At 44.9% G+C, this 22,867-nt stretch overlaps 1 protein-coding gene across 1 annotated transcript in view; it reads right to left on the bottom strand.

Annotated features, from left to right (window-relative positions):
• LSAMP (limbic system associated membrane protein) overlaps window positions 1–20,461 on the bottom strand; it is a 548,122-nt gene extending 527,661 nt beyond the window's left edge. The window contains exons 1-2 of the mRNA XM_086950375.1: window positions 20,388–20,461; window positions 18,908–19,140 (exon numbers count right to left, since the gene is read on the bottom strand). Coding sequence (XP_086806501.1) covers window positions 18,908–19,140; window positions 20,388–20,461 — 307 coding nt within the window. The remainder of the gene's footprint in view (window positions 1–18,907; window positions 19,141–20,387) is intronic.
• Between the last annotated feature and the right edge of the window lie 2,406 nt (window positions 20,462–22,867).

The raw sequence follows: 22,867 nt of genomic DNA, 5'->3' as shown, positions 1-22,867 counted from the left end.
TTAGTAGTTGTGTACGTACTGTTATTGGCAGCGCTGGCAGTGGCTATGGGTGGTGCAATCTACCATGGCCTCCTGACCAGGGCCCTGGCACTTATTTTTTTAAACAAATTAAGCACTGTTTGCACGCTATGCAAATGCCAGATAACAAAGAACGTGAAATTCCAGAATGTCTAGCTTGAATCCCTTGTTAGTGTGCGCTCTGCTAAAGAGAGCCGTTCGCTGACTTCCATCACTGGATGGAGGGAAAGCCACTTTGCAGTGACATCTGGTGAAGAGAAGCCGTTGGGATGAGCGAGGCAGCCATCCAGCGCTTCCCGCCCGCCGCCACAGACCTTCCGTACTGCCAGACTGTGTTTAATGAACTGTGCGCTAACGAGCCCAGGGTCAGTTGGGTACCGCTGTGAAAAACTTAAGTCCCAAGAAGAAGCCTTCATGTAAACACTATCAAGGCATGAAAACAATGCGTGGCGGCTCATTAGGGACAAGCACGAGGGTCTTCTCATCGTACAGCCATGAGCTTGTCTCAGATAATGAGGAGAACAGCAGTGTGATCCTTTCGCCTCTTCTGTCATAGGAGAATCCTGCAAAGATTCACAGACGTTGATCTCACAGTATATGCAGAGCTACTGAAATTATGTGGCTGGGGAACACCAAGGTATGTGGCAGGGGAGCACCAAATATGCGGTCGGAAAAAGCAAATTGTGCCTCATAATGCGGCACACTTTATTATAGCATTATTTCATTAATTTTACACATGATAATACCGTCTGAGCAAATATTTCACCTTGTGAGTACCAGCTTAACATCCAAATTCAGAATTAAGCATCTGAATGAGAACCAGCTGAACTTTGCTAAGGGCCTTCCACTGCGCATGAACAGATGTTGCAATGTTTTTTGCAACTTTTGATCCGTTTAATCTACAAACCAAATGTTTTGTTTAAATCTTCCTATTATGCAGCTAATGATGGATTATGTGGCAGATGCTGCAAATCTGAAATCATACGAAAAAGGCAGCGGACACAGAATTGCATAATTCCCGGGGCCCGAATATATGCAATCACCACTGCGATGGAGGTACAGTTACCAGATGACAACATGCCACCCAGTGACTTGGTTACAAACCACTGTAATCTGGTAGTTTGGATCTATTATTGGGAATCAAGATTGAAAGTATCACATGTCCTATGGTTGTTAAATAAAGGCCCAGAACGAGCATTCCATCATTTGTGACGAGGATCCATCCAATAACCTCAGGTAAGGACCATCCATCAACCATGAGCTCACATGAGCACTTGACCTTGAAGTGAGAGAAGAAAGGGACTTTCTGGGGCATGGAGGGCAGTGGGTATGCCTGTAATAACACAAAGAATCACTAGCATAAATCTGACTAATCTAATTCTCAAGAGACAAGTCATACACATTTGTGCGCATATTTCACCCCCCATTCACCCCCATTGCACTTTGCTTGTTGAGATCAAGCAAAGGGAAAAGTATCTTGCTATGTGGTGAGAATTATCTTGCATGGCAGAAAATAACTTTACTCCGGCAACCTCACCTCTTTCACTAGGCAAAATAATTCTGGAATGCTCCCTTTTTTCATTAAATCACTGGGGTATTGACACCTATTGTGGCATTTTCCATGGATAGCCCCTTTAAGCATTCATCACTCCATATCTCTCAAGCACAGCTGATTTATTGTAAGAGAATGTTATAAACAATCAGTGTATAATTGTATTCTCACTTGTGTATTTATAAACATTTCGAACCAGGGTGGTGGTATTAGACATCTGAGTTGCATAGAGAGAGGGAGCAAATGAGGCGACTGAGGATAGGAAAGAGGTAGAATTTGGGGATAGTCAGGGTGACAGTGAGATAATTGGGGTGTGAAGGAGTTAGAGATCATGGTTTTCTGCTCGAGAGATACTAGTGCAGGATAGGCAGAACATCATGGGTGGAAGGGAAACTCTCGGCTTCCCAGTCTTCGAAGTATTGTCAGACTTCTTAAGTAACCTTTTCCTAGCAAAAACATTTATCAGTGTGCTCACAGCTAAAGGATTTATTGGAGAATAAGACAGCTGAGAGCTTGTACTTGTGGTTGTATATGAATGCAAGGGTTGGAAAGAGGTGCCCTCCAAATGGTGAATGAAAACTTAGATTTAGTAAGTTAAGTGCCTATAAACCCTTGCAACTGACCGTAAAACCCTACTGCGCTAAAGCCCTGCATACTCGTCTGCACCAGAGGTGTTGGTCGAGTTTTCTGAGCTTGTTTTCATCCATTTCCTGCACGTGTTCATTAATTATCTCATCCAACTATTGAAATGCCTTCCTCATTTACCCACAGCAAGGGCGCTCAAGCTAGTCCTTAACGATGGGTTTCTCACTTGCACAATGCTCATTGATTGCAATGTTTCCTCAGCGGTAAATCGAAGAACATTTATTGAGAGTGGTGAGTCACTTACTATTTTATGGGTTCAAACAGAAAGTGGAGAAATACGCAGTGATAACAGAATGTTCCCATGCCCGCTTGAGTGTAGTGTGCTGCGTTTAAACCCCTCACGAGAGAAGTGTGCTTCTGTAACAGAAAGTGGAACCTTTCCAGACCTTTTCATGAGAATTGTTTTATTCTGACATTGGAATGTTTAGAGGACCCTCTTGAGTGTTGTGTGTTAGTCTGGCAATGGAATGTTTAGAGGCCCTCTTGAGTAGAGTGCGCTACTTTGGCAGTGGAATGTTTAGAGACCATCTTGAGTACAGCGTGTAAGTCTGTCAATGGAATGTTAACAGGCATACTTGAGAGAAGTCTGCTGCTCCTGGAGTGAAATGTTTAGAGTCTCTCCTGAGTAAAGTATGCTATTCATGAAGTGGAATCTTTAGAAGCCATCTTGAGTAAATAATGTTAGTCTGACAATGGAATGTTTAGAGACCCTCTTGGGTGAACAATGCTGCTCTGACAATAAAGTGTTTAGAGGACCCTCTTGAGTGAAGTGTGTTAGTCTGGCAATGGAATGTTTAGAGGCCCTCTTGAGTATAGTTTACTGCTTTTAGCAGTAGGATGTTTAGAGGGACTCTTGAGTAGAGTGTGCTGCTTCAATAGTGGAATGTTTAGAGGCCATTTTGAGTACAGTGTGTTAGCATGTCAGTGGAATGTTTAGAGGCCCTCCTAATTAAAGTGTGCTGCACTTTAGAAGTACTTTTGAGAAGTCTGCTGCTCCTGGAGTGAAATGTTTAGAGTCTCTCTTGAGTCAAGTATGCTATTCATGAAGTTGAATCTTTAGAAGCCATCTTGAGTAAATAATGGTAGTCTAACAATGGAATGTACAGAGGCCCTCTTGGGTGAACTGTGCTGCTTTGACAGTGAAGTGATTAAAGGTCATCTTGAAATGTTTAGAGACCTCTTGAGTAAAGTGTGTTAGTCTGGCAGTGGAATGTTTAGAGGCTCTCTTGAGTGAATTGTGGTGCTCTGGGACTAGAATGGTTACAGGCCTTCTTAAGTAAAGTGTTCTTCTCTGACAGACACTGGAATTTTTCCAGACCCTTTTGAGAGCAGTGATTTAGTCCAGCAGTGAAATGTGTGTAGGCCCTTTCAAGTCGAGTTTGTTGCAGCCACTAAACTTTGTGTACCATCACCCAGGGGTACAACCCCTGCAGCCCAGAGGTGGGCCCAACCCTTTAGAAGGACCCTATTCATCCCAAGGTCAATGGATATCTGTGAGATATGGGCTACTCAAGGACTCCTCTTCACATTCTGCAGGAGAATGTCATCATTACACCACTACCAATCAATAAAATAGCTTTATTTCGACAAAACGTGTCATAAAAACACTGTGTTATATAAAAATGTAAATATATGAAATAAAACAATAAAACATTATTCATAAGATTGGAGTGTCAGCTCATCACAGTTCAATGGAACAAAGTATGTCATAAGGACAGTACAAAATAAAATACAAATATATAAAGATAAAAACTGTAAGATGTCGGACAGGGACAAATACATAGAAGTGATACACTAGCTCCACGTAATTTGACAGGACAGCATCTTCAATATAGCTCAGTCCAACTTGTTGGTTCCAATGGGATTGCAGTGTCACTTCCTTACTGTTTCACTAGGGAGCACTGCGATTTTTATCTTATGATCCACATCTATCTTAAAAACTTAGTAACAGGAATAGCATATTGAAGAGAACAATTGTACACAGCATTGTCAAAGCAACATTGCAATATCTGGTACCAAAGTTCTTGCAAGTCTGTAATAGCCATTTCATGCGTGGGCCCACATAGGCTCGACAAACGAATAACACATGGGCATCAGTTTCAATTTGGTCTACACAGTAGGGACATTTATTGTCATCAGACAAAGACCATTTAGATGTAAAGATTTTAGTGGAAAAGAGCCCAATCGGAATTCAAAATATAATTTCCAATTGAGGGGCTTCAAAATTGTATCCAAGTAGAGCTCAACCCGTGGGGAAGGTTTACATTTAAGAATCTCCTTGTCTGTGTGGTACTCTCACTTGTTTTGCCCGACCATTTCCCAATAACATTCTTTCATTCTATCTTTGGTGGGTAACTAAGTGTTGTGTGGGTTTTCCCATAGACTCTGTATTCCCATTTTAGTCAGAACACCCTTAATGCCATGTAGTAAGTCTATTTTATGTGAGCGGTCAGCCTCAATGACATCCCTTAGGGCATCATCATAATTTGCCAACTCAACGGTGTACAATATTCTACGCCAATATAAAATTGGGCGTAGTCTTGCTGTATCTACCAATGATCTTCTTCCTCGATCATTAAGCATAGGTGTCACAGGAGTACTTTGTGGTAAGCTAGTAATCACTCTGAAAAACCTGTTCTCTGCTGTGGCAAGCAGTGTCATTTTCTCAAAACCCCATAATTTAGACCCATATGGGACAGAGCTCACCACTTTTGAGATACCGGACTAACTTGCTTTGTCAAAGATTTTTTTAATTCTTTGTATAATGCACCTGCCAATTGGCGATGTTCCAATGCCATAATTTCAATGTGGGGCCTTGAGCTCATTTTCGTTTTTTAATATAATTCCTAGGTATGTAAATGCATCAACCTGTTCCAAGGACTTTCCGTCTAGGTTAATGGTATCCCTAAATTAACTATGCTGATTAAAGGCCATACATTTTGTTTAAGTTGTGTTGATTTCCAGCCCTCTTGAATTGCAGAAATCTTCAAACCGTGAAAGCGCACGCTGCAGACCACTAGGAGTTTTTGAATTGATGAGCGTATTGTCTGCAAACATTAGGATCAGGATCTTTGTACCTGTTAGAACCGGGGCATCTGTTGGGAGTGTGGCTAAGAATTGAGAAACACCATTTATAAATAGGGAAAATAGTGTTGGGCCATTATACAACCTTGGCGTACTCCCTTTTCTACTGGGAAGGGATCGATAACGTTACCCTGTATGCCTCATCGAATTTGTGCAAGGTTGTTTTCGTGCATTCTAACAATTACGGACAACAGGTCTGTGGGCATTCCCTACTCATGAAGAATCAACCATCACTTTTTTCGTAAGACTAAGTCAAAAGCTAACTTGAGATCTACGAAAGCAGCATACATGCTGCCCTTTCTTAACATAAAAGTCCGCCAGTATATTAACAAAAAGCAAAAAGCTTGATCTAATTTACTGATGTGAGCTCGGAAGCCCACCTGAAAGGGGGTAAGGATATCATTGGTTGTGATCCACTCCTGGATCTTTGCCAGGACTAGTCAAACTACCACCTTTTGGATTAAATCTATTAGGCTTATAGGCATATCATTTCCTGGCAGGGATCTATCACACTTTTTATATATAGGTATAATCTCTGCGCCCCTCCAGGATTTGGGAATGGGAGCACCTTGGGCTATGGCTTTTGCTAACAACATTATATACCTGGCCCACTTGTCCGTATTGTGCAAGAATACATCAGCCAGAATGCTGTCAGGACCGGGGGCTCTCCCCCAGTGATTGCACTAAGGGCAGCTCTCACATCTACTAGGTCCAAAACCAGTTCAATTGTATGTGGACAGATGACAAAGGGCTTGCATTCTTGTTCGTCTTTGCTGGCATATTGTTTTGCAAATTGTTCTACCCAAGCATCCAGGTTTACATGGTTTTGCAGAAGTAGATATTTCCCCCACGCCCCATTTTACTAATTGCCAGAAATACTGAAGGTTGTTCCTTGAGCAGGCCAATTTGAGATCTTGTCATCTATTTTCATCCCAACCATTTTTAGCTCGATCCTGCTCTATCTTATACAGTTTCACCACTTGCTGGATGCTATTCGTTTTTTGCCTATTCCACTATATTATACCATTTGACTTGACGCATATCATCAGAGGTTAACAAATCTTTAGTACATGTCAGAATAAACAACTACCACCACACACACTCATCGCATCGACCGCAATGCCCTTTGCCAAGAGAGCCAAGGGATTGACTCTGTGAGCAAATTGTGTTAGTGTGACAATCGAATGTTTGAGTAGACAGGTCTAGAAAGCGTTTCTAAAAGGGTGGGCATATGAAATGGCTTTTTTTTGCCAATGTGACCATTGAGAAAAATATCTCTTCCTGAAACACCAACGCTTAAAGAACATCAAATTTTCTTTCAGGTTCAATTTACCTGTTGATTAAGAAGAGCTATGTAAAGAGAGCCCAGTGAGTGGCTATCTAAGCCTGGACATGAACATGGCCATGAGCCAGAAAAGGTACTTAACAGCTGGAATGCGACAGACCCTTTTGCCTCTACAATTCATCGGGATATGCCACACAGCACGACTACGGACGCCACCACTGAGTTGGTTGTCAATGCTAACATTAGTTGGTCACTGAAGACTACCTGTTTGGGTAATGTGTGCCATCAATTACATTTTTATACCTTCCTATATGGACATTTGTATGCATCTCCAGTGCTTTATTCACAGAACTTGTCTAAAATGAATATTTGCAACCCAGGACATTTTCCTGTTGAGCTGCCATAAAGGGCTAAATACATAGAATGGAATATCTGTTTTATTTAATTTATCGCAATAAATGTTATGTAGAATATGTATAGAATTCAGTATATTCTAAGTTGAAATAAAAGAACACTCGGAGTATGTCCATAGCACTAACCCTACATGGAGCCCTGGAATGTTTCTGTAGAATATTTTTCAAGTGTGAATTCTTCTAGGCCAAGCTCTTCAACAAAAGATTATTTTTGTATCACTCCTGATCTACATACGTGGTTCAGAACGTCTTCAGTGCTTAATTTGTGCCAGTGGTTGTAGATGGGGGGCACCAGCAACAGTTTTTGGGAACTAGTATGGTTTTTTATCAACAGATTTTGTCTCAGAACAAGGGAGAGGCAGTTAGAAAGGGGAGAAAGAAAAAGACAGGAAAACTGTAACAAGTGAAGAAAGTAGGGACGATGAAGAGAACCTACTAGAGGACATGAAGAGACGAGAGGTGTATGGTGTTGAAAAAGAGGTGTATGAGTTGGAATTAAGACTAGGCCACCTTGGCTCCTAACATAATCTGTTGCTCAAGCACGTATTGGTTTTTAAATCTCGCCTAGCGATGCAGCGCATACGCTGCTCGCCTTGGCAAGATCGATTGTTGTCGGTTTTTCGTCAGAAGGGTGACAGGAGATGTGCATGCGTACGGACAGGAGATGTGTACTCCGAACGCGTGCACATCTCCTGTCCCACGGCTCACCTCATTTTCAGGACAACGCGTGCATGGCGTACTTTTACTTTCCCTCCCTCTCCCCCGTGATCTCCTCCCCGTCACAGAGTCACTGCTTGTGTGAGGTACCGACTCCCCAATGTATCCCTCAGAATACAGCCTCAATCGGGCCTCCAAGAGCAACTGAACGCATTGAATGGCTGTATATAAAGAAATGCTTTTGCAAATTAAATAAATATAACTGCGACGCTAGTTTCCATTTTGAGAGGTAGGCTGGTTACAGTGCAGTTAATGTTCTGACTTGGTTCCTACTTTACACAAAGAGCCACTTCTGCCCCCCGGCCCCTGTCTGCCTTGCAGTTCAGGCCAGAAACACTTCTTTCTATGACAGCTCAGGAGCCTCAGCAACACAACAACCTTCACTAAGGAAAGGTCACATCCGTACAGGAGGCTCTGCGAGGCTGAAATGGCAGATGTACCGGGGCGAGGTAGCGGGGGGCGAAGGAAGCGGCTGGGAGGCGTACATTCCCAAACTTTGAAGTCCCTCCAGCGGAGGGCTGTTTCCACTTTTATCCCATCCACACAGTCGCGCATCCACACACACATCTCCTCCGAGTGACGGTCACTGTACAGGTCTCCCTCTGCCATCCTCCGGGTGGCTCAGTGCCTCACTACACGTTCTCACCTGACCCCAGTCCTATGCTCTCCCAGTCACTCTCAGCATTTCTGTCCCAACTCTGTCACTTTTGTCCCTCATTTACCCTTTTCTTACCTGTTTTCTCTAAACTCCCCCCTTTGCTGAACTATTTCCTCCTTCTGTCCCTTCTTTTTCGCCCTGGTCTCCTGTCCGACAGGGGTGAAACAAGAGTCAGTGGGGAAGCAGAGCGCAGTGTTGTATTATAGTATTTGTAGCAGGGCTTTAAGTGGGATGAAAAAACTGCAGGTTCTCCCAAAGGGGCGTGGCCAATGTCATTAAGGGTGTGGCTTACAAACACATCCACTAAGAATCTGTGCTTAGCACAGTGTGCCTCCCAAATTGTATTTTGCTGTTTCTGTCATTGCATCCAGATATATGATACAACAAGTAACATCATACCTACAAGTCAGGACTATTGGCTTTGTCAATGGCACCACGGAGGCACTCATCTCACTGCCAGTGGTACACACTGATTGGAGGAGAGATTATAGTTGCACAAACCCAGGCTGTAAATACCCTTTGTTGTTACACACTGCGGAGGCTCACAACATAATAAAGCTGCGCCCTAGCAGGCCCACGGAAAGAGCGCTTGGAGAGGCCCTCATTCCCCAGATTCTAACTAGCCCCATGAATAGGAGTGGGGGGAGAAGGGTGCTGGGCGACACCGGCACCCTCATCCAGCCTCTTGGTAGGAGCGGGTAGAAAACACCTTCCAGCTCAGGGTTCACAAAGGAATCGTTGCCATGCCTCAGACAGCCTGTGATCTTCGTCAAGAACGCAGTGTCGCTAATAAAGGGCGACTTTAAGTGCCGATGTGACTCATGTGGAGAGGCTGGGTGCTGGAGGGATTCGAGGCAGATATGTCCATCACTGGAAACAGCACATGTACAGAAGTCAGCTTTTTGCATTAGAAAGGTATAATTCTTTTTTTGACATTTCTTCAGTTGTATTCGGAATTTAATTCATGTAAATAGTTTTTTCACCAAGTGTTCTTTTTATGTACTTTTAGAGTGTTTGTAAGGACGGAAACCAATGAAATATAGTAATTAACAAGGTGCGTCACAGGCAGAAGCACACACCGTCCTCCACCTGTGCAGAATTGACCGAAACCTCTCCCTGTTCTTTTATACGCATTATTTTAAGACTGAATTAGAGGAATTTTTCTCCCTTACAAAAAACCCCAAAAAACCTTCAAGAACATTAAAAGAACTTTTTAGCTCAATGAAGCATAATAGGTGTACACTGGTCCAGGGTACTGTGACATTTGCACAACAGAATTTACATTGGTTTGTTGGATGGACCCCAAGGCTTTAAGTGGAATGAAAAGCCTGGGGCAATAGGTCTGACATTTACAAGAGTTTGAGCTATTGGCATTGTAAATGACAATGCCTTTTGTTTATGTGTTAATTATCAAAACAGATAAATAAAAGGCATTGTCATTTCCAATGCCAATAGGTTAAACTCTCACAAATGCGAGACCTATTGCATTGCAAATGCTTGTTGGCAGAGAAGGCGCTATTAACTCAAACAATGTTGAAGACTCTGCAGATGCCAGTGAGTAGCCTGTAGAATTATTATTTTAATACAATTTTCCAGTTTACCCCATTTCATTGGTGACGCCCCTCAGACTATGTACTTGCCTTTATTATATTTACATCTACACACCAGATTGGGCTACCTCAGCCTGGTGAAGAACAAACTCTGAGCTGCATCCCTGGCGGAGCCCTGTGCTTTCCATATGATGACACAGGCTTTCGACTGCAAAGTGCATTGAAGAAGTGTGACCCTAACTGAGGCGCCTCACCCAGTGAGGTAGCTTGGTGGCGCGTAGGAGACAACTCCAAAAAACCCTACCTGCTTCTGCATTCTCAAGATCCCCCCACAGCCTCGCCAGACGGTCAGATATCTACCTATTTACTTAGCAGTCTCTCTCGGTATGATCTACCCAGTCTGATCCTGTCTGAATCTAACCCGGCCGGCCCCCCAAGCTTACTTCTGGCCCTGGCGCTTCGTCGAACTCCCCGCATGTTCATTATCCTGCATATTTGTGTTTATTAAAAGCAAATGGAGCTAAAATGTGGAATATTAAATGCAGGGCTCAGTTGCCTGCGCCGCCCGGCGCGCTGCCGCTGCGGCGGACGGTGGCGGGAAAAGGTTCCGCAGATTGGCGCTAATTGGTGGCTTTCTTGGCAGTTTCAGCCGAGAGGTCAAGGTTTTTACTGGCGCATAGAGAGTGAAGTGGTGGCCGCGCGCCCTCTCTGCCCCCCATCATCCGCCCACCAGAGATGGGTGCTAACAGCATCCATGCCAACGTTTTACAAGAGGAACGTGGGAGATTTTTAAAAAGGGCTTTTCGCTTTGCTTCGCTTGCGAGCTCTAAAAACATCATTGGGAGAATGTGTTTCCCCCATTGACTTCTGTTGAATCAGAGACAATCTCAGACAGGAGACAACGTTTAACCCTTTTTGTTTTAAAAAACGGTAGTCTCCCGCTTGAATCAGGTCGATTGGCATGTATGCAACAGAGCAGGGTGCAGGAGCCTCGGCTAAGCCTTTGTAGGGCTGGCTGGATGGGGTCAGTAGGGTTGGATTGAGATAAAAAATATCGGTCCTGGAACGCTTAAAAAAAGTGGCCCACTTTTGCAGATTGCCTTTCCTCAAAACACTGCTTTGTTCAAGTTTTATAAAAAAGAAGGTGGTCTCTGACAGAGGCATGTTTTCTCAACTATACTTAAATAAAAAAAAAATGCACGGATTAGTTCACACTGGTGAAACACACCTGAAAACAAGTGAGACCACTTTTGCTTAGGCCCTCTGCCCCCGCTCGATATGCATACATTAATGGGCCGGCCCAGCAAGAGAAAGGGAGTGACACCTCTGCCGGTCAATAAAAGGGAGGTAATGGATAACCATCTGCCGACAGGAAGGCCACGCTGGCACCCACTGGGCCGCTGGCGGCATCCAAACAACACAAACACTGCCCAAAACGCCCCTCCAAGGCTGTCCAAAAAAGCGGCCCACAGCTGGAGCTTGAATACTGGTCCCTTGGACATTGCCCGAGTGCCCACTTTACCAATCCGACACTGGGGGTCAGCATGGATGCCTCACAGCGACATCTCTGCCTGTTGTTGTTGATGCACAAAGAATGCCTGTGCCTGCATGCCCGCATGCCCGCACTACCCTAGCAATGGATTGATTTAACAACCACAAACAAAGGGCCTTGCACGCCTGTAGTGCTAGTGCATGTCATGGAAAGTTGGTGTTGTACAGTGTGGAGCCCAGAGGCTGGACAAGCAAATTACATTATGTAGGAAGTATTTTTTGGGGGGTGCGGTGCAGTGTAAACAAACCACACTGTCCCACTGAACTATGAGCCCAGCAGCATGGCACATTATTATCTGAGGACCTGATTACAAGAGGATTGGAAAATTCCAACCCCTGGGCAAACCCTTTATTGTGAGGACCAAAATTATAAATTGTGAAGAGTGTACCGTACATGGTAATTACCGGGTACAATTATGTCTGCGCCCTCATCATTTTCTGAAGGTACATATCAGCAAATCATGCATGCCAATATACGTCACCTGGCCCTTTTTTGGAATAAAAATTCGATGAGACCTAATGATCCGCGACCCTGACAACACAAACTTTATCCACAGAAACATGTCCTAAAGTCACTTCAGAACAGCAAAAACAAGTTAGATGAATCAATAAACATAATTTGGGGGTGGGGAAGGGAGAGGGCTCTCTTTTAGATAACACCTGAAAGAAAAATGTACATAACCACTGGAGCCAGGGTCGTTGAGGGACAAAAATAGGGCACCAAAATAATAGTGGCCCCCATGAACAAACTAGATAACTAAAAAAGTGTCCCACGTTTGCAAATCAGGGTCGTTTTGAACTTGTAAAGACACCTTGTATGGGTATTTTGCAAGGTATGGGAAACTGCATGCATTTGTGTTTGCAGCAGGTAGTGCTTGTGGTAATATCAGGGAAATCTACAATAACAACCGGCCAATCTGGACATAAAACAGGCTCCCTGGCAACTAAAAAACTGGCCTACCCACAGATCTGTCAGACCAGACCATTGGGCACTGCCTGAATGTCATATTGGCCAGTCCGACCCTGGCTAGAATGAAATAGCCATCAGAACCTAATAACAATAAGTCTGCTTCATTCTCACCCTTGGCACTCCCTCTAAGAGACTTGGAGCTGTGAAGTGGAACACTCCTGGTAATAAGGACTACCTTAAAGTTGAATATGCCATAGAGATTGTAATGAAATCTCTCTCCAAGACTAATATGTGATGCTACAACACCACATATTTCACCGCGGTAGTTAACAACGTGGACTTTACATCGTCCGCGTTGTTACCACGCATGGCATTACAAGGCAAGTCGTTTCTACGACTTGCACTAGATGGCGCGCTGGACTTAGGAATAGTATAAATTACAGCAGGGAATGTGTTGCACTTTAAATCCAACACATTCCCTAATGTTGCGCGCCATCTAGCGCAAATCGTTGAAACAACTTGCGATGTAATGTCATGTGTGGTAACAAAGCGGACGATGTAATTTCCGCGTTGTTACCAACGTGCGTGGTACTCACAGCGCTGTAACCGCTGTCTCCCGTACATGACCAGCATTTCACCCTCTTTAGCCTCGGATACGGAACAGAGACAATATGTTTCTTGAAATGACTCATTTAAATAAAATCTGCATAACTCATCCTTGTGACCCTCAACCAACCACGTGGACCATTTTTTGGTGCTTCATGGTAAGTTCTGTTACAGTGCTTGCATTTCTATAGTACACAGTCTGCCACTGTTGAAACACTGCAGTGCTTTCGGTAGTCTGGGTAGACCTTTCCAACTGGTTCGATTGCATATTAGAGTTTTGTTTGGGTTGTGAAGTTGTACTATGAATAGTGTGAATTGGTGTGTTTCTCTGTTAGGAGTCAGTAGGGTGAATGAGTGTGTTTCTATGTTAGGAGTCAGTAGGGTGAATGAGTGTGTTTCTATGTTAGGAGTCAATAGGGTGAATGGTTATGTTTCTATGTTAGGAGTCAATAGAATGATTGTGTGTGTTTCGATTGTATGAGTCAATAGTGTGAATGGGTGTGTTTCTATGTTAGAAGTCAATAGTGTGAATGGGTGTGTTTCTATGTAAGAAGTCAATAGCGTGAATTGGTGTGTTTCTATGTTAGAAGTCAATAGTGTGGATGGATGTGTTGCTATTTTAGCAGTCAATAGTGAGAATAGGTGTGTTTCTATGTTAGAAGTCAATAGTGTGAATTGGGGTGTTTCTATGTTAGGAGTCAATAGTGTGAATGGGTGTGTGCTATGTTAGAAGTCAATAGTGTGAATGGGTGTGCTTCTATGTTAGGAGTCAATAGTGTGAATTGGTGTGTTTCTATGTTAGAAGTCAATAGTGTGAATGGGTGTGTTTCTATGGTAGAAGTCAATAGTGTGAATGGGTGTGTTTCTATGTTAGGAGTCAATAGTGTGAATGGGTGTGTTTCTATGTTAGAAGTCAATAGTGTGAATGGGTGTGTTTCCATGTTAGAAGTCAATAGTGTGAATCAGCGTGTTTCTGTGTTAGAAGTCAATAGTGTGAATGGGTTTGTTTCTATGATAGGAGTCAATAGTGTGAATGGGTGTGTTTCTATGTTAGAAATCAATAGTGTGAATGAGTGTGTTTCTATGTTAGGAGTCAGTAGGGTGAACAAGTGTGTTTCTATGTTAGGAGTCAATAGGGTGAATGGTTATGTTTCTATGTTAGGAGTCAATAGAATGATTGTGTGTGTTTCTATTGTACGAGTCAATAGTGTGAATGGATGCATTTCTATGTTAGAAGTCAATAGTGTGAATGGGTTTGTTTCTATGATAGGAGTCAATAGTGTGAACGGGCGTGTTTCTATGTTAGAAATCAATAGTGTGAATGAGTGTGTTTCTATGTTAGGAGTCAGTAGGGTGAACGAGTGTGTTTCTATGTTAGGAGTCAGTAGGGTGAATGAGTGTGTTTCTATGTTAGGAGTCAATAGGGTGAATGGTTATGTTTCTATGTTAGGAGTCGATAGAATGATTGTGTGTGTTTCTATTGTACGAGTCAATAGTGTGAATGGATGCATTTCTATGTAAGAAGTCAATAGTGTGAATCGGTGTGTTTCTATGTTAGGAGTCAATAGTGTGAATGGGTGAGTTTCTATGTTAGAAGTCAATAGTGTGGATGGATGTGTTGCTATTTTAGGAGTCAATAGTGTGAATAGGTGTGTTTCTATTTTAGGAGTCAATAGTGGGAATGGATGCGTTTCTATTTTAGGAGTCAATAGTGTGAATGGATTTGTTTCTATGTTAGGAGTCAGTAGGGTGGATGGGTGTATTTCTATGTAAAGAGTCAATAGGATGATTGGGTGTATTTCTATGTTATGACTCTGGTGTCAGTAATTCAGGGGACAGATGCAAGCTCACTAAAGTATGCACACATTCCTAGTGATTGGCTGATATCCATGACGGTAAAACAAGTGCTTTTGTTTGAGGTAAAAGCCAATTATTGAAACACAGACTGAATCAACACATTTTGAATCTTTATCTAAGCCTTGTTCCTGGCCTTGTACCAAGTCTTGACTTTGATTAAACCGCTGATTACACTGAACCCTGATTACCACACCTGTCCACCTCAACTGAAGTTCATGCTGTACACTTTCCCAATTCACATTTTTCCTAAGCATACAAAATATATTGTTTTCTCTTCACCAACTCTCTTCCTTTTGCACGCTTCCGCAGAACACAATCTTCATCAGCGTTAACTCCTCTCCCTGCACTCCCTTCCCAATAGTCTAAATGGGCTGTCCATTACTCTTGGTGAAAAATATTCATCTTCACAGCACCTACTTTTACGGCTCCTGTCCTCCATAACATACTCTTTTCCACCCGTAACTGTGGGGCATATTATCAAGAATAGTCGATAAAATTATTGCCGCTTTATCGGCAGAAAGCTGCAGCTAAAGCGGCGATAATGGGCTTGAAAATATGCCCTTGTGAATTCAAATTGCAGCCCAGGTTAACAGCGGACCCTGGGCTGCTATGGGAATTCACAAGGGCCACGTCATTTTCTTCTGGATAGTCATTATCTGTATTGTCCCAATGACACCATGTATGCCCTGCCCAGAATGTGCAACACACAACTAAGCCCTTTGGAAAAGTAATGAAAGCCATGTGCCAAATAAACCAGAGGTGAAGAGAGCACATCTGGAAGATAACTCCATAGAGGAGCTATGTTAATAGACTGGGAGACTGGTCAAATAAAAAGATCACATTTTTCATTCCCAAAAAACTGTATCGATTTTAGAAGCAGGATAAGATGTAAACATTTCTGGAAAGATCGAAAGAGATCTTGAAGCATTTTAAATAGACGAGCTGAATAATTTAGTGTATTATGTTCTTTAGGACTCAGCCAACCCAATATCACAATCTGTTGTCAGTTTGGGGGCACTCCCTGTGGATACATTTTGCATTGTACCTCTGGAAAGTACGAAATACATCATTAGGCAGGACTTGCCAATTTTCCAACAAATAATTATCTTTTTTGATTTTCTGAACATAGACTTAAAAAAGCTTTCCTTCATTTTTCAAGCTAAGTGATGCCACTTTATTGTGGAACAACTTAGCAAACTTCCTGCAGCTTACTTTAGGCCAGCATTGGAGGGAAGTTGAGGAGTGGGGTGGTGGAGGGGCAGGGCGATGGAGAAGAGGAACTGGGGCAGTCGTGGGGAGGAGTTAGTGATTTAACCCCTGCATTGTCCAGAGAGGCACAGCATTCGTGGTTCTTTGCAAGGAAGCAGTGAAGTTTATTAACAAGGGCACAATATCTACCTTTCCATGGATGATACAGTAGTTCTGACTCTAAAACACTGTTTCGTTGGACTCTACTTCAGTGGGAATACATCCATTCAGCCCAGACACAAACTGTACTGAAACACCCACAGTGCTTTTCAAAAAAGACACCTAGCGAGCAGGTAAAGTTAGTTATGTTATTTGGGAAGACTGACTTCCTGCATTGGATGTCTGTCCTCAGACAGAGCACAGCTATGGCGGACATGTTGAGGTGACATTAGACAGCCTGGGTGCAGCTCGTATGGTCTAGGTACCTCTTCTGCCACATCTTCCTTTCAGCGGCCAGGCCCCCTACCTTAAAGTGAGGCTCTACGTCCCACTTTGTGGGTGGTATTGAAAAGCTTACCTAGATGAGCCTCCTGCCCCCTGCTTCCCCAGAATTTGCATATTCCCTTAGGTGCTATCATGCTGACAAAATGAGAAGACATAAAAAGCCATGTCACAAGAACTCCACGGGCCACCGATGAGGCCTAAATGAATGAAGCTGCCCCAAGGCAGTCTCCCAGATCGTTGGCAAGAAAGGCTTTTGCCTGATTTCAACCTTCTCCTCTCCAAGAGATGAGAGAAGATGGGTAGTGATGAGCAGTCGAATATGGACAGCCAGGAATTTATGAAAAGACGTCCTGAGCATCAGCTCCGAAATAATTGGATTGGCCGCACTACTTGAATCTTTAAGGACATGAAACAAATGATTCTTCTACGGTTTTCCAGTTGGAAATAATTAGCCCTTTCTTTTTTCATTTTGAGTACGTTTCCAAAAAGAAAATGGCATTTGTTTGTCTTTTGGGGAGTGCATGGTGAACTGCCCTACCAAGATGGCCTGTAAGCCATTTATGGCCATGGATGGAGGATCGCAGAAGACTTGGGACTTTTAGCTGGCGAGTCTGCAACTTGGGCAGTGTAAGGCTTGGCAGGGGAGGGGTTGGGTGTATGTATATGTGTGTGTATACTTGCCCATGCGTGTGTGCAAGTGTATGTATGTGTGTGCTCGTGCACAAATGAGTGCACCTTTTGACTTTTTGCACTTAGAGGGGGCCTGTAGGACATTGGTGGCCCCTCAAATGGTTATGGATAGGTCTGGTCTGCATTTTTCTCAGGGCACGAGTCCACCAGATTCTAGACTCATATTTGCAGGGTGTTGCCTAATCCAGAGATTAGCGGTCATGTAGTAGTTTATCTACACGAAGAGGGCTTTCTCCCTAGTCAGATCCAACCAATAACACTTTGTCAAGCCGTAGGAGGAGAAATCCAGGTGTTAAGTATCAAAATGCGGTATGTGTACTGGGGATGAACTGCAACAGCATGCATCACCGCATGAGCAAGGGTCTAGGCAGTAAAAATGAAACCGTGGCAGGTGCAAAGGAGATGAGCTGCAACAGGATGCACTACTGGGCTATGAAAAAGGCAATATTAAATCAAGCCAAGACACATAATTATAAAATGCCTGAAATGCAGAAGAGGACATAGGAATTTGGTAACGAATCAATGAAAGAGATGGACTCTGAGCTCTACACACGGGCATCAGCTGGAGTGACAAAGCTTGGCATGATTGTTATTTGTAAATGTTGTGCTACACAATAAACCTAGATTTGTTTGTCTTTGTTTGCTTTGTGCTTCTCCATCTGTGTGTCCTCACTAGCAGGGCCTTGTCACTCTGTCCCTACACCTCTCCCGCTGGCTGCCTAAACGTTCAGTTATGGGGCACCGTACTTGTCCTCATCATTTAAAATGCATTTTTGGAAGTGCCCGCCAGCATGTCAACAAATGTGGCAGAACCCCCTTTGACATATGAGTACCAACTCCAGGCTGGCCTAGAACTCCTTCAACATGGGGGTGATCCATAGCTGTGAGAGATGTCCAAGTTTCAAGCCTGGCAGATCCTTGGAAGATACCTCTTGGGATGAAAACTAAGTACGGGGCACTGTTTTTGGCAAGATTTTGCACTTATGTGAAGGGCGGGTTAATATTTGATTGGTGGATGAGAGTGCTCGATAGAGGGCAGCAGCTGGGGGGCATCTCTTTAGAACAACATCTCCATCATCTTCAGACCTGCATCCACCCACTCCAATTCAAATACAAGTTGAAGAAGCATCTCTACAGGGACATTTTCCCCCACAGTGCAATTTTCACCTGTTACCTGCCACATGATAAACATTCTAAGCCGTACTCTTGGGCTCGCGCCTGCTGCCCAACATTCCGCTGCTTCCCAGCTAGGCTTACAGCCACTATTACATATGTAGAGATAAATAAGGGCAGGCTTCAATGCTCATAAAGTAGGATCCATGGGATCTGAAAGAATGGGCTCCACTGGAAATTAATGAAAATAAAGCTTCTCATTAGGACCACCACGGCGAGGCCTCAAACACATTCACTCAGGAGTGATTGAAGATGAGGGCATTTCCCTCTCATCCGACAGGCTACACAGCATAGACCAGGCCGCCTTCTCTGAGTCATCTGTTGGGGATTCAAATGGCCTCACAGAATTTGGTATGTTTATTATTTGTAACTTTTATTCACTACATTTATAAGTTCATGGAAGTTGCTGTGTTAAAAATGGATGAGTTTGCTGGTGATGTGTACAATTGGATTGAAACAACCCTCCTAGGCAGGACATTAATATGACAGAAGTTCTTGTGTCTTACCTTGCACGATCAGATGAACCTGTGAGGTTTTGGGGTGCTGTTGCGTCTGCACCGAGCAGGTGTAGGGACCCTCGTCCAGGGTGTCCACTTTCTGGATCCTCAGGCTGTATTCCAGAGGGGTTTGCCTCTCCAGCTCCACCCGGGGATCTTGGGACCACTTGTCCTGCCCAGCAAAGATGATGCCTGAGCGGTTCAGCCAAGCTACCTTAGAGTTGATGTCTTCCACGTAGCACCTGGAGAGAAGAAAAAAAGAGTTCGATTAGCGCCAGGCTGCCAAGGTGGGTTCAGATTTTGAGCGTCAAACAGCGAGTGCGTTATTAAACTGTACACAAGTAAAATCATAGCAGTATCTGACAGTCACATTTTCCATGTTAATATCACTGTATCCCCATCATGAAGAGAAAAGCACCTTGTGATCAATTCTTCTACTAGAAAAAGAACTGTGGCACCTCTACCCTACTCCTACTACAATCATGGCTGAAGTGCCTGTGGTCTTCCAGAAAAAGGACTGTTGCAGTTGTGTCCTACTCTCGGTAGATATCAGGCGGTGGTTTTTCAGCCTTCTCGCTCTAGAATAAAAGTTGAGAACCTCTTCTAAAAGCAAAGATATGCCCTCACCACCCTGTAGAAGAAATGATGTGTCATCTGTGCATATCTTTGTCTAGAGTGGCACTGAGCTATCTGTGCCCTCGTCCTATTCCTCCATTAAAAGGAGGGATGTGGTACATCAATCTTTCTCCCACTACAGATGGAGTGTGGCACCTCTGCTCACCTCCTTACAGATGTAGGGCTGAGGCCTTCAATCTTCTTCCACTCAAAGAAGGTCTGTGCCACTTTATCTAAAAGGAGGCTTGCAGCCCTTTGGCATCCTCTCTGTTAGAAATAGGATGTAGTGCATCAATTTTCCTCCCACTAGAAGCAGAGTTGTGGCCTTTTGTCTTTTTCCACTAAAAGCAGAGGTGGGTACCTTCATCTCTCTTCCACTGTAAGCAGGGACGTGGCCCTTCACCTACTGACCATTTAATGCTAAAAGCATGATGGTGACCCTTAAATCCTCTCCATGTAGAAGCAGAGCTGTGGCCCATAATCCTGTGCCCACTACAACCATAGAAACAGAGAAGGGGCTATTTCATCTCCTCTTCCTACTATGGACAGATGCTGTGGCTTACTCTGACTTCCACCTTATTTCCTGGAACTGGGACGGTGACCCCTCAACCTTCTAATCCTAAAGCAGAGGTGTGGACCTCAGCCTTCTGACGCTAAACACATAAAAGCAGGAAAGTGGCCCTTTCATCTCCTCCCAAAGGAGGCAGGGTTGTGGCCCTTAAACTTTCTCCCACTTGAAGCACAGTGGAAGCCACTCATGATTCTTCACTAAAGCACATTTGTGGTCTTCCACCCCTTGTCCTCTAGAAACAGGGCCGTGGCACTGTAATGTTCTTCTTCAAGAAGTAGGGATGTGGACCCTCTAGAAGAATACCTGTCACCTTTCAGCCAACTACTGGAAATGAAGGTCCTTGAACTTTCTCCCACCAGAAGCAGGGTACTAGACATTCAACCTCTTCTCTCTGGAAGCAAGGCTCTGGTCCATGAACTTTCTCCCTCCAGAAGCAGGGCGCTAGGCATGCAACCTCTTCTCTCTGGAAGCAAGGCTCTGGTCCTTGAACTTTCTCCCACCAGAAGCAGGGCGCTGGGCATTCAACCTCTTCTCTCTAGAAGGGAGGCTCAGGTCCTTGAACTTTCTCTCACCAGAAGCAGGGTACTAGACATTCAACCTCTTCTCTCTGGAAGCAAGGCTCTGGTCCTTGAACCTTCTCCCACCAGAAGCAGGGCGCTAGGCATTCAACCTCTTCTCTCTGGAAGCAAGGCTCTGGTCCTTGAACTTTCTCCCTCCAGAAGCAGGGCGCTGGGCATGCAACCTCTTCTCTCTGGAAGCAAGGCTCTGGTCCTTGAACTTTCTCCTTCCAGAAGCAGGGTGCTAGGCATGCAACCTCTTCTCTCTGGAAGCAAGGCTCTGGTCCTTGAGCTTTCTCCCTCCAGAAGCAGGGCGCTAGGCATTCAACCTCTTCTCTCCAGAAGGGAGGCTCTGGTCCTTGAACTTTCTCCCTCCAGAATCAGGGCGCTAGGCATGCAACCTCTTCTCTCTGGAAGCAAGGCTCTGGTCCTTGAGCTTTCTCCCTCCAGAAGCAGGGCGCTAGGCATTCAACCTCTTCTCTCCAGAAGGGAGGCTCAGGTCCTTGAACTTTCTCCCTCCGGAAGCAGGGCGCTAGGCATGCAACCTCTTCTCTCTGGAAGTGGGGCTCTGGCATTTCAGCATTCTCCGCTAGATGTAAATAAGGCTCTGGTCCTTGAACTTTCTCCCTCCAGAAGCAGGGCGCAAGGCATGCAACCTCTTCTCTCTGGAAGCAAGGCTCTGGTCCTTGAACTTTCTCCCTCCAGAAGCAGGGCGCTAGGCATGCAACCTCTTCTCTCTGGAAGCAAGGCTCTGGTCCTTGAACTTTCTCCCTCCGGAAGCAGGGCGCTAGGCATGCAACCTCTTCTCTCTGGAAGTGGGGCTCTGGCATTTCAGCATTCTCCGCTAGATGTAAATAAGGCTCTGGTCCTTGAACTTTCTCCCTCCAGAAGCAGGGCGCTAGGCATGCAACCTCTTCTCTCTGGAAGCAAGGCTCTGGTCCTTGAACTTTCTCCCTCCAGAAGCAGGGCGCAAGGCATGCAACCTCTTCTCTCTGGAAGCAAGGCTCTGGTCCTTGAACTTTCTCCCTCCAGAAGCAGGGCGCTAGGCATGCAACCTCTTCTCTCTGGAAGCAAGGCTCTGGTCCTTGAACTTTCTCCCTCCGGAAGCAGGGCGCTAGGCATGCAACCTCTTCTCTCTGGAAGTGGGGCTCTGGCATTTCAGCATTCTCCGCTAGATGTAAATAAGGCTCTGGTCCTTGAACTTTCTCCCTCCAGAAGCAGGGCGCTAGGCATGCAACCTCTTCTCTCTGGAAGCAAGGCTCTGGTCCTTGAACTTTCTCCCTCCAGAAGCAGGGCGCAAGGCATGCAACCTCTTCTCTCTGGAAGCAAGGCTCTGGTCCTTGAACTTTCTCCCTCCAGAAGCAGGGCGCTAGGCATGCAACCTCTTCTCTCTGGAAGCAAGGCTCTGGTCCTTGAACTTTCTCCCTCTGGAAGCAGGGCGCCAAGCATGCAACCTCTTCTCTCTGAAAGTGGGGCTCTGGCATTTCAGCATTCTCCGCTAGAAGCAAGTAAGGCTCTGGTCCTTGAACTTTCTCCCTCCAGAAGCAGGGCGCAAGGCATGCAACCTCTTCTCTCTGGAAGCAAGGCTCTGGTCCTTGAACTTTCTCCCTCCAGAAGCAGGGCGCTAGGCATGCAACCTCTTCTCTCTGGAAGCAAGGCTCTGGTCCTTGAACTTTCTCCCTCCAGAAGCAGGGCGCTAGGCATGCAACCTCTTCTCTCTGGAAGCAAGGCTCTGGTCCTTGAACTTTCTCCCTCCGGAAGCAGGGCGCTAGGCATGCAACCTCTTCTCTCTGGAAGCAAGGCTCTGGTCCTTGAACTTTCTCCCTCCAGAAGCAGGGCGCTAGGCATGCAACCTCTTCTCTCTGGAAGCAAGGCTCTGGTCCTTGAACTTTCTCCCTCCAGAAGCAGGGCGCTAGGCATGCAACCTCTTCTCTCTGGAAGCAAGGCTCTGGTCCTTGAACTTTCTCCCTCCGGAAGCAGGGCGCTAGGCATGCAACCTCTTCTCTCTGGAAGCAAGGCTCTGGTCCTTGAACTTTCTCCCTCCAGAAGCAGGGCGCTAGGCATTCAACCTCTTCTCTCTGGAAGCAAGGCTCTGGTCCTTGAACTTTCTCCCTCCGGAAGCAGGGCGCTAGGCATGCAACCTCTTCTCTCTGGAAGCAAGGCTCTGGTCCTTGAACTTTCTCCCTCCAGAAGCAGGGCGCTAGGCATTCAACCTCTTCTCTCTGG

This window comes from Lissotriton vulgaris, unplaced genomic scaffold, assembly GCF_964263255.1.
Source record: "Lissotriton vulgaris unplaced genomic scaffold, aLisVul1.2 SCAFFOLD_742, whole genome shotgun sequence".
NCBI lineage: Eukaryota > Metazoa > Chordata > Amphibia > Caudata > Salamandridae > Lissotriton > Lissotriton vulgaris.
This window is presented reverse-complemented; position numbering and strand designations above follow the sequence as displayed.